Source organism: Acinonyx jubatus, chromosome B3, assembly GCF_027475565.1.
Source record: "Acinonyx jubatus isolate Ajub_Pintada_27869175 chromosome B3, VMU_Ajub_asm_v1.0, whole genome shotgun sequence".
NCBI lineage: Eukaryota > Metazoa > Chordata > Mammalia > Carnivora > Felidae > Acinonyx > Acinonyx jubatus.
This window is the reverse complement of record NC_069386.1, coordinates 80656913-80670020: the sequence shown is the minus strand read 5'-3', so window position 1 is coordinate 80670020 and position 13108 is coordinate 80656913. Positions and strand designations below refer to the sequence as shown.

Sequence of the window (13108 nt, the reverse complement as noted above, 5' to 3'; positions counted from 1 at the left end):
CTAGTATCTCCTACCACTTCCTGCAACACAGTAGTCAATGCATATTTCATTAACTAACATATATATATATATATATATATATATATATACACACACATATATATATATAACATTATAAATATTTTAGGCATTTTCTTATAGACTATTGTATTTCTGTGCTACAAAAACTATACAGAGTAGGGGGGTAAGGGGATGGGCAAAATTGCTGAAGGGGATTAAGGGGTACAAACTTCCAGTTATAAAATAAAGAAGTCACAGAGATGAAATACAGCATAGGGAATATAGTCAATAATATCGTGATAACATTGTTTGTTGATAGTAACTACACTTACTACCGTGAGCATTGCTTAAGGTATAGAATTGCTGAATCACTATGTTGCTCACCTGAAACTAAAAATAGCATTGTATGTCAACTATACTTCAATAATAGAAAATTTTAGGTATTTAAAAGTACAGACAGAGATATTGCATCTTGAGAAGGTTAAGTGTCCCAATCAAAGTCACACTGCTAAATGCATCAGAGTGCCGACTTGAATTCCAGTCTTTAGTTTTTAATCTAGTACACATTCTTTCCTCCTTGAAGAAATTAGACTAGACTGAATTCATGACTACCCCTAAAGGTACATGTTATTTGTGCAGTTGGAAGCAATCTGAGCAGTCTTAACTCATTCTAATATCTAGGATCAGGAGCTTTTACCTGCAGCTTTGAGGCAGAAAATAATAGTTGACTGTGGTCCTAAATTCCTGCCAATCAAGATACCACCTTGAATTCTCAATGATGTTTTTATTTTGGAAGCCTTGTATAATATAGCATGAAAGATTCTAACTGAAATCAAAACGTTCTGATTATCCACACTTTTTAAAACAAGCATTCCTTAAAGGTAACGTTATGTCCACCTGGGTGAGGGAGTAGTTTACCATAAAGTAAGCTCCTACCTCTCTCAGCGTCTGCTGCCTCATAGTTACCACACTGTCCTTGTTGATGGTCGAGAAGCGCAAAACATTCTTGAGACCCAGACCTGCTTCCTGGGCATTTACACTTGGAGGTTCCACAGACCATCAAACAGTTTGGAACTGTGCCACAAATACTCAGCTTCTTTCCCCCATTCCTGCTCCTCACCTTTCTTCCCCACCTCAGTGAATGACATGTCCATCTGCCAGACTGCACAAGCCTGAATCATGGAAGTCCATTCTTAAATTTCCCTCCCTTAATGTCACCTGCTTGGTGTCCAGGGCCTGTCTTCAACTTCCTTCTTTCAGTTTCCAATGGAAACTTTCAGCTTCCATTGCTACTGTCCTAGCTCAGGCCTATTTATTTCTCACTTGGATGACTAGAGTAGGATCTTAATTGAACACTATCTAATCTTGCCCATGCAAATCTATTTTCCTCACCACTGCCAAGATACCATTTCAAAACTGACCATCTAGTCAGTCTGGGCAGGCTTTACTGGTGCTAGAAGTTTGTACACAATGCCTCCTCTGTAGGAAGCATTCTCATGGTCACTTCTGACCCTGAGGCATATTCCATGACACTTCTGGAAGGCTTTCCTGACTTGCACACACCTGCCACATGCTGTGTCTCATTGTCTCTCCATGCTCAGTACAGCCTGCACTTCACAGTTGTAATTCAACGTTAAATGACACAAATGCCATTTGAATCCAGATTCTCCCATCTTCTTTCTCCTCTCTGAACTAGCAATCAGAACAACAGAGTGGCTCCTTTCTCTCCCTCATTCCCCTCACCTGATGGGTCATCAAGGTTTATCAATTCTTTCTGGCGTTAGTCTCCAATCCAGTCTCCACATACTCAATTAATTTCTAACCTGAAATCTTCATTGACTAAAGCAGTGCTTCTCAAATAGCAGCATCAGAATCACCTGGAGAGCTCATTACACAAAGATTGCTGGTCCCCAGGTCTAGGCTTTCCAATTCAGTAGGTCTGGAGTGGGACTGAGAATTGGCATTTCTAACAAGTTCCCAGGAGATGCTGATGCTGCTGGTCCAGAGAACACACTTTCAAAACGAATGGCACATTGGTTCTCAAACCTGAAGTGGGCATTAGAACATATTTATACCTTGGCTCACTCCTGACTACTGAATCAGAATTTTCAATGGAGTGGGGTAGGCAGACATTTCTCAGCTTAAAGACTCCACAGGTGATTCTGATTCTGAGTAACAACTAGGAACTCAATGATTAACTCCTGGACCTGGATGGTGCCTTCTTCCCAAGGCTTAATTTCTCACCCCTGGCTTTCTATCCCGCTTTCCAGTCGTATGGAACCAGCAGGCAGTCTGATGATTCCAGACTTGTGTTCCCTCTCTTCGAGCCCCAGATCAATTTGAGCTACTAATTTATGCATCCATTCATTCACTGACCATCTAGCACGCACAAGCCTAGCACCCGGTGCAGGGCGGAGTGTGGTGAGCACTACAGATGCAGCTTTGCCTCATGGAGCCCACACTGTTGCTCTGAGCTCCTCAGCATCCTCTGCTTCCCTTTCTCATTTCCCAGGTAAATACTGGCTTGATGCCACACTTTCTTGCTAGACTGTAAATTTCATGAAGGCAGGGACCGTGGTCTGTCTTTGTAGGTGCTAAATAAATATTTGTTCAGATTAAATTGAAAAGCTCTTCCCCTGACCCAGCCTTCTTTCTTTCCTTTTTCTTTTTTTAAATTTGAGTATAGTTGACACACCATGTTACATTAGTTTCAGGTGTACAACTTAGTGATTTGACAGGTTTATACATTATGCTATGTTCACCATAAGTATGGCTACCATCTGTCCCATTACATCACTATTACAAGATCATTGACTATATTCCTTATGTTCTGCTTTTCATTTCCATGACTTATTCCGTAACTGGAGGCCTGTATCTCCTTTTTCCCTTCACCTGTTTTGTCCCCCCCTTCCCCCTCCCCTCTGGAAACCATCAGTTTGTTCTCTGTATTTATTGTTCTGACTCTGCTTTTTGTTTGTTTATTCATTTTTTTTAAATTCCATTTATGAGTGGAGTCTTATGGTATTTGTCTTTTTCAGCCTTACTATGTCACTTAGCATAATATTCACTAGGTCTATCCATGTTGTTTCAAATGGTATGATCTCATCCTTTTCTACGGCTGTATAATAGTCCATTGTGTATATACCCTACATTTTCCCTATTTATTTATCTACTGATGGACACTGAGGATGCTTCTATGTCTTGGCTATTGTAAATAGTGCTGCAATAAACATAGGCAAAAATATATAGTGGGAAAAAGACAGTCTTTTCAATAAGTGGTGCTGGGAAAACTGGACAGCCACATGCAAAAGAATAAAACTAGACTACTTTCTAACAGCATACACAAAAAAGAATTCAAAACAGATTAAAGACCTAAATGTGAGACCTGAAACCATAAAAATCCTAGAAGACAACACAGGCAGTAATTTCTCTGACATCAACCATAGCAACATTTTTCTAGATATGTCTCCTAAGGCGAGGGAAACAAAAGCAAATATAAACTATTGTGACTACATCAAAATAAAAAGCTTTTGCACAGCAAAGGGAACCATTTACAAAACAAAAAGACAACCTACTAAATAGGAGAAGATATTTATAAATGATATATCTGATAAAAGGTTAGTATCCAAAATAAATAAAGAACTTACACTACTCCATACCAAAAAACCCCAAATAATCCAATTTAAAAATGAGCAAAAGACCTAAATAGACATTTTTCCAAGGAAGACATACATATGGCCAACAGACACATGAAAAGATGTTCAACATCACTGACCAAGCCTTCTTTCAAAAATCCTCTCCCTGCTGTCATTCGTAATCTGCTCCAGATCTCCTACCATAGTCAGAATTGAGCTATGTCTTCCCTGAGCCGAAGCCCCTACCCAAATAACGGTTTCTAACTTAGCACTTGTGATCCTTTATTCCATGTTGTTTATAAACTGGCTCCTTCTACCAAACTGTGAACCTCTCTTTTTTGCCTTTAATCTCTATACTTCATATTAGTAATATTTGTCAAATTAATGACTGAAGTCAATTTTGTCTTCACTTAAGTCTACTTCCGAATGTTTTTGCTCAAACTTCCTTGTGGCTTTAATGAAATCTCCTTAAGACTCTTCAATTTCTCCATAGTAGAAAAATACCATAATTAAATTTCATACACTATGGAATATGCACAACCTAGGATTTAGAGGGGGGAAAAATGTTTATCGAGAGTCTGAATGAAATCCTCAGAGAGAAGGCAAAGCATGACTTTTTGAACTGTCTACTGCATTCAGACCCAGGGTCCTGCACTGAAGTCTTAGCTCCAACTTAAAAAATCATCCTGGGCATGCCAGTCACCCCAGCCTTTTTACCTCCCAGTTCTATCATTTATAAACTGAACAAAAGATGTGGTTTGTGATCGACAGTAAGTCTTGACAGCAAGTAGGATGCTACTTAATGAATTAAACAGCATCTTTGAAATTCATTTAAAAAATGAAATCAGACAACGTCTGGATAGAAAGAGGTGTCAAGAAAAGAGATGGTTACACTTTACAAAATATACAAAAGGTAAGTGTTCTTGACAAACTTTGCTCAGACCATTGTGTCATTCACATAGTAGGCCTTCAGTGGATATTTACTAGGCGAAGGAAACAAACAAACAAAAAAAACAAACAAAACAACAAATCTGTAAGTGTTTTCATTTAACTTGGCAGGAATCAAAAAGCACCAATCTGCTCCCATAAATAATCATCAGTGATTCGTGCATTGCATGTCCCTCCAGGAAGCCATAGTTTCCCGCTTTGTGGTGCTGGAGCCAGTGCCAACGGTCTCCCATAGGTAAACAACTCTGCTACTATCACTCACACAGTCCCACATATTCAAAGAAATCTTCCTACCACAAATATTCATGACTGTTCAACACACAGTTCATAGTTGTATATAAGCTCTGTTCTATCACTTTGCTACCCAACTTTTCATTAAGCCAGAGGGGTTAAAATTCATTTCTTTAAGAAATATTTTAAGTTCATTTATTTATTTTGAGAGACATGGAAACATCCTGAGCAGGGTAGGAGGAGAGAGAGAGGGAGAGGGAGAAAGAATCCCAAGCAGGATCCATCTACACGGTCAGCACAGAGCCCAATGCAGGGCTCACACTCACAAAACTGTGAGATCATGACATGAGCTGAAACTGAGCATTAGATACTTAACCGACTGAACCACCCAGGTGCCCTGAGGTTAAAATTCATTTCTACACTTGATCTTAGGCAAAAATCCAAAAAGCGATTAAAATTCATTTCTAAGCAATACTGTGGTTATGTAAACTTCCTAGAAATTTAAGATCACCATTCTATCCAGCTGCTGAGTTTTCCCTGGAGTAGCTTATACATTTTTTCAACCACATACTGATAGTGTGCATGTAGACATGGGGAGGAAATAAAAATATACAAATTGTATCACCAGCTTAATTAAAAAATTTTTTTAAGTTTAGTTATTTATTTTGAGATAGAGAGAGAGAGCGCGCAGAGAAGGTGCAGAGAGAGAGGGAGGGAGAGAATTCCAAGCAGGCTCTGTACTGTCAGCACAGAGACTGATGTGGGGCTCAAGCTCACAAACTATGAGATCATGACCTGAGCCAAAACCAAGAGTTGGACATTTAACCAACTGAGCCACCCAGGAGTCCTTAATTTTCTCTTTAGTAGATTGGATGTCTGTATATGGAATGAAGACCCTAGAAAGCCCACACTATTCCCACAATTGCTTATTGCAAACAACGCTCATTCTATGCAACAAAACTAACTATTAATGAAGTTTATGTATCATTGGAGCAGATAATTTTACAAGGCGGTGTTCTTAAGGCTCCAGAATTAAGGATTTGACTGTGGGAGCAGAGAGTCTCGGGGGCAGGACACCCCAGATAACCTCACCCACATGCATTCCTCAAACAATGCTTTTCTGTATGTAAACAGAAAATAGAAAGGAGTATATGGTTTTTGTCTTTAGTATTAAATAGCTGCCTTTTCTTCAGTACGCTCTTAAATTTCTGCACAATGCACAGCCTTCAGCACCCCAAGGAGCATAAACAAAGGATATCAGGCAAGTTCACCTACTCCCACTTCACAGAACAATGCTTGTTGTTAACTAAGCAATTCCCAGGGCAAATTTATGATTTTTGAAGCCCAGAGTAAGTACTCAGGTTGGGTCCTTGGAATCTGAGGTCAGAAGCACGAGGTGCCCGCTCAGTCCCCAGGGCTTTCAGAAAACATGAAAATGTGACCTAAAGTTTGTGCTTGCATCTACGCCAAAGACTATTTAGGCACAGAGAGAAATTAAAGCACATTAAAGCCTCAAAACAGCTTATTGTTCATGCTCCAAGACCTAACCTTTTCTTTCTTATATGCTGCAATGCTTTTCTATATACATAATGTATCTGTATATAAAAAATATCTTGATAGAGAGGAACCTGGGTGGCTCATTTGGTTAAGCGTCCGAATTTGGCTCAGGTCATGATCTCATGGTTAATGGGTTTGAGCCCCATGCTGGGCTCTGTGCTGACAGCTCAGAGCCTGGAGGAGGCTTTGGATTTTGTGTCTCCCTCTCTCTTTGCCCCTCCCCCACTTGCTTGCGTGTGCATGCTGTCTCTCAAAAATAAACATCAAAAAAAATTTTTTTAATATCTTGATAGAGCAACAAATTATATAGATTTGAAAATTTGAAATTTGAAAATTTGAAAATTAGGAAAATTTAGTCCATTTCCTAAACAGAATTATAACCCGCATCATTTTCCTGTATTCTTAGACCTTAGGTTATATCACAAGACAGAATTTATAATCAGTACTTAATTTATCCCAAAATATCTGTAACTATATGCATTTAAAGTGTAAATGCAAACAAGTGCACAAAAAGATTTCTTTCTTCCTGCCTTTTCAGGGAATATTTTGGCTACAGTTAAACCCCATATGACGCTTATTAACATGTATGTAATGGAACTTGAGGGAACAGTTTCTCCCCCTTATTGTCTGGCGCAAGTATAAAAGTGAAATAGGTTACTGTTCCCATTTTTATGAGTATACTTATTCTTAAGTCATTAAAATAATGAAATAATTAAATTTAATTAGTATTCTTTTATTCTTTAATAATCGCCTATAAAATAATAGAATTGAGCCAGAAAAGAAAAAAAAAGAAAAAATATATATATATACATGCAGTATTTGCATAACTTGAAAGTCATTTGGAGGGGCGCCTGGGTGGCACAGTGGGGCGCCCAGGTGGCTCAGTTGGTTAAGCATCTGACTTCAGCTCAGGTCATGATCTAACGGTTTGTGGGTTCAAGCCCCACGTTGGGCTCTGTGCTGACAGCTCAGAGCCTGGAGCCTGTTTCAGATTCTGTGTCTCCTCTCTCTGCCCCTCCCCTGCTCATGCTGTGTCTCACTCTGTCTCTCAATAATAAATAAATGTTAAAAAAAACTTTTAAGTCATTTGGAAATATCTGAAAGTGTAAGTTATTTATTCAATAGTATAATTGAACATAGTATATATAAATTGAATATAGTATATTTGGGTATTTAGTACAATGTAAATACAGCCATGTGTGTCAGGCTGAGGGAAGTTGTTGATGGGTCACTGAATTTGTTGGGTCCTTTCACATACCATGGACAATTCTAGTGCTAGACTGTTATTCTAATTGACTTTATGTGAATGCAACTGGCTAACCCAGTGTCTATGAAGAATTATTAAATATCTATGTTTTCAGGAAAATTATGTAGTACCAAATTTCCAGTGAGATTTTGATATTTCAAAGTCCCTTGGATAGACTTTAAAATAAATGCTGAAGTTAAAAAGGGGGAAAAAACACTGAAAAAAATTTATGAAGAAGAAAGACCAATACTATAAGCACAACATAGTCACATAAACATTCCCAACATCACTACTTTGAAACAGAGATTTGAAGCTTGCAAAAAGGCTGTTTTGAAAAAAATAACAAGAAAGTTAGGAAGTTCTGGGTTAGATGAGAGAGCCTGATAAAATCCACACTCTTCCATTCTGGCACAAATGGAAAAGAACGTAAACGCCTACTCTACTGAGCTTCGACTGGTCTGTTAGCTAAGGAGGAAATGCCTTGTCTAACACTAACCAGTGGAGAATCATTGAAAAAGTAGAGATTAGTGAGAATAAAACAACAAAAAGAATAGCTCCCTACCCATTGCCTCCCACTGAATGAACTTTTGACATATCAGCAAACTCTTCTTTCCTCTTGCTGCTGCTGGTGTACTGCTCGCTGTACAGCTTTAGGGACATCTGCTCAACAGCATCTCTTTGTGCTTCCAGGTAGCATAGCTGAACCTCAGCCTGGAGAGAGAAACAAAGGGGAATTGCTGTTTTAATCCAGAAGGAATGCATTTCAAGTGAGGTGTAACAACTCAAAGAATGGGAATTGTTCACATCATTATACCGTTCCTTTTTGGGTTGGATTTAATGGGATCAGCTGGGCGTATTACAGAATTATACTTTAGATCTGAATCTTATAAGTTCCTCCTTAAAATATGACTTGAATAAGTGAACTCTCAGAAGACTCAGTAAATATCACAAAATATCCCTGTGATCATAATACTGCATGATGAGATTTTACATAAAAATTCTGTGAAATTCCTTAATAATATTCTTCCTTATATTGCCACATATGTAACATTTATTTTTTAAAGATCTCCCTCAAACCCATACATTTTCATGGACATATATTCTGAACGTTTCTCATTATCTTCCCTGAGAAGAATAAAAGCCTAGTACAAATTCTAATGTATCTTCAATAATGACAATAGACTTCCTTTGTTACTTTTTTGGGGGGGGTCCCCTGTATTATTACCTTAATTTTAAAACAGACAGAATCATGATTTTGCTTACATGTTGGTTTGAATTGTTACATCTTTCATAGTTACTTGGGGCTTACTGTAGTAAAGAGAGGTAGTAAGTTCACCATGCTGTTTTCTATCAAACCAAGGCCAAAAGAATGCTGAATAATATTTGGCATGGAAATTTATTGAATAGATGCTTTATTTATTGCAGCTGTTATGATCCCTGTGGCTTTAGGGTTCCCCAGAACACCAGATGAGACCAGGAATGCGTGCCCATGGTAGAGGGGAGGGAGAAATGCTGACTTCATGTGCACTGCGCACCAAAGGAACTCTTATTTTCTTTTGGCGTACTTCACAAAATCCATCCATGTCTGTTAACATTTCTGATAAGCCTTAAAACTGCTACTTCTTTCTAATTTAATTACATATTGTGTTAAAAACAGTTCTGGGTCAGCTGTTGGGTAGTTGCCAGAATTCTGTAATGTTTAAGAAAAGCCAAGTCAGACACGAGGTCCTACTTTTTGTGAACCAATCAAGGCCTTTTGCCTGCTCTCTGGCTGTATAGACTTGACCATGGAAGAAAAACAAAACAAAACAACACAACAACAACAACAACAACAAAAAACAGTGTTACAAAGTGGCAGCTGCTTAAAACAGCAAATCAGGACTCTGTAAATGAAACGGGTAGTTTATGAAATGTAAGATCTCTGAAGTTCCTATGTTGTTGCTTTCTACAAGCAGCTAATTATGAACACTCTAGACTATAGAGGAGAAACTTATAAAAATGCTAAAATTACTATATTTTGATCACTGAAATTTCAGAAATCAATTAAAAGCTATAATCTAGATAATGGTTCATGTGAATTTTTCTTGCCCAAACTAATTGGAAAGTAATAGTCAAAGAACTTAAAAACAATAATCCTCCCAAATGCCAACCCCTTTTATCCTTCCCCTCTTCCAAGCTGTAGGGATAATAAAGAGGTCTTCCCATACCATGTATTCTATTGGAAAACCCATTCAAATACTGTTTCTCCACCATTAGGTGCCAAGGGACATGTCTGATCCCTAGAGATTCTCATAAGTTTTTAAACATCCTAAGATAACAAGCCAGACCATCCTCATTCTGGATAATGATCTCACAAATGTGTGTCACTGGTCACAAAAAGAATCATCAAGAATGAAGTCAACTTAATGTAGACATCACTACTATAGAAAAAATAACTGGAACTCATCCCTCAGAGACCCTAGGCCATTTCTGTGTACAAAGGAACATACCTCTCATATGACAGGGATACATGGAAAGGAGTTCAGAGAACAATACGGAGAGCAATTCAAAGATAATTAGTCACCTTATGAAAATGATTGAAATGTTGTAATGTAAGACTTTTATTGCACAATATCTCACAGGCATTTGACATAGGAAACTTCCCTGCACTAACAAAGAGATGAATTAGATGGCCCAAGTCTTTCCTATCCATCTCTATTTCTCTCTCTGCTTTCAATGATTCATTCCTAAATGTGATGATAAAAATAGAACCAAAATAGCTCCTTCTGCTAAGGTTGAATGGCTTTGCCAGTCTAACTCTCTGCAGACTGGTTAAATTTTTCTCATATCTTAGTCCAAAGATAAATTTTTAAGAGGAAGATATGAAGAAAATATACTACTTTAAAAAACAGTAACACTGAATCTCTGATTAAAGGAATTTTATTTGTTAGCATTTATGATAATAGTGGATACTCTGTAAAATACTATATTTTACAAATGGTAGCTCAACTTGATTAAATAACATTACTGTTATGTTATCAACAGAATTTGGCAACTTACTCATTAAGGAAAATAAAGGAAAAAGAGGGTGCAAATACAGTGACAGATCAACTTGTTACTTCCTGGTTGCTGAAAAGCCTATGGTGCCATCAATTAGAGTAGGTGTAAAAAAACAGCAATATGGATGGATGAAACAGATGATGTGGATTTGAGTCTTTTGGTTTGAGGTACTGGTGGAACACCCAAAAGGAGATGATCAGTAAACAAGTGGAAAAAATTAAGTCTGATATATAAACCTAGAAGCAATGGCTGACATTAGGAGAGGAAATGAGAATGCCATGGGAGAGAGTATATGATGACAGAAAAAAATATCAGTTCTCACTTATTCTACTCAAAGTCTGCATTACCCCTTAGCTGACCTAATGTGATGGATTCTCAATCACTCTCCTTCCTTCCTTCTCTACCATCACCAAATCTGTTTTACAGATGGTTCACTGATTGATTTCTGAATCAGAGCTGAGATCACTAGTTGTTGTTTCAGGGCTTAATTCTGGATTGCTTTTCTTTATTTATACTATTCTCCATGGCTTTCACTGAAATCTATATAGTAATGGCTCCTAATCTTTTCTGAGCTCCATATTATGCATCCAAGCAAACACCTGACACTGCTTCTTGGATTTACTTTAGGCACAAGTATTCAAAACTGAATGCTTCATTCTCATCCTCACCACATCCCCCAAAACATTCTGCACTTACGTCCTTCCTTTCAAATAAATGGCACCATGTGTTGCTCAGGTCAGAAAACTGAAAGTTGTCCTTAATTCCTCCCTTTACTCATTTCCCACAGCCATTTACTCTCTAAATTCCATTGATTCTTCTTCCAAAATGTCTCTCCAGTCTGTCTCCCCAATCTGCATTCCTGCTAGCCTAGTCCACGCCTTCATCACCGCTCCTCTGCAGTGCAACAGTTATCTTCTAACATTCATCTCTACTCACCCATTCCTGCCCCTCCAATCTTCCTTTATAGTGGCCTCAGTGGTTCTCATAAAAAAATAAAATAAAATAACAAAACAAAACAAACAAAAACCCAAAAACAAACAAACAAACATCCCAAACTTCTATGCTCCAAGACATTTGGTTCTTCAGATGTCATTTTCTAATTGTCTTTCTCATGATCCCCATGCCCTGTCATCTCTATTTTCAGTTCTTTAAACAACTCTTTCCAATCTCAGGGCCTTTGCACATATTGCTCTCTTTCTCTGGAATACTCTCTTACTAATGTCTTCTCATCCTTCACTTCTCAGTTGACATTTTATCTCTCGAAAGGCCTTCCCTGATCACCCTACGAAAGGTATATTCATTCTATTTTTTTTCTCCTTTGGAACAGTATTAATTTCTTTTACAGAATATATCACAATTAAAAATTCTCATATTTACTTGTTTATACTCTGTCTCTGTCTCCAGACTCTAAGCTCCATAATGGGACTGGGTCTGTCTGTCTCCTTTGTTATTTTGTACTCCCAGCACCTTGGCAGAATATGATAGGGGCTCAGAAAATAACTGTTGAATAAATGAATTATACATTCATCCATCTATCCACTTATTACTCATATGTGCATTGAGCCTTCAACATGTGTCAGGAACTGCACCCGGGACTATGTGTACAACGAGGAAAAAACAGTCCCTTTGGAGAAGGAAAGAGCTATGCCAACAGATAGCCTCAAGTGTGCTATGTAAAATGAATGTGGGGAGGATGGGAATTAAAAAAAAACAAACAACTAATTGTCTGAAAATGAGGAATGGGCAGTAAAAGCCTAGGAGAGGTGTCATTTGAGCCAGATCTGGGAGGATGGGTATGATTTTGTCAGGTGAAGAAGCAGATAGATTCTTTATAGACAGTGACTTGTTTGTTCAAAGGCCTAGAGTCATGAAAGGATATGGCATGTTCAGAGAGGGGGCTGGAGCTTTGGGGCATTTAGATGAAGAGTCTTACAGAGAAGAGGATGTCAGTTTAGAGAATTTGGATGCTATCCAACAACATGACAACAGAAGATGCCACTGTTTCTGTAATGGCCTTAATCTTCCTCCATCTCTCCTTTTCTCTCATGGCAAGGGAGTCATCTGATGGATTAGTCCAAATATGCTCATAAAGCACTTACCTCCTGATGTACTTTGGGAATACTGCATTGAGAAGGAATCAAGTTTCCATCAGGCCAGAAGGCCAGTGTCCCAAATAAATGCCTAAGAGATTCTAGTAACTTGTACCTCTAGTAAACCTTTAACATAATATGGACTGAGCTCCTCCCACCCCCAATTCATATGTTGAAGTCCTAACACCCAATATGACCATATTTGGAGATAGTCTTTAAGGAGGGAATTAAGATTAAATGAGGTCACAAGGGTGGGGCCCTAATCCAATAGGAATGGTGTCTTTATAAGAAGATGAAAAGTAGGGACAAAGAGAAAAGGCCATGTGAGGACACAGCGAGAAGATGGACGTTTCCAAGCTAAA

At 38.2% G+C, this 13108-nt stretch overlaps 1 protein-coding gene across 6 annotated transcripts in view; it reads right to left on the bottom strand.

Moving 5' to 3' along the window:
- Positions 1 to 13108, bottom strand: part of AKAP6 (A-kinase anchoring protein 6) — a 487418-nt gene that overhangs the window by 139064 nt on the left and 335246 nt on the right. For all 6 annotated transcript variants that reach the window (XM_053224350.1, XM_015073684.3, XM_015073690.3 and 3 more), the window contains one exon: positions 8180 to 8328. In XM_053224350.1, coding sequence (XP_053080325.1) covers positions 8180 to 8328 — 149 coding nt within the window. The remainder of the gene's footprint in view (positions 1 to 8179; positions 8329 to 13108) is intronic.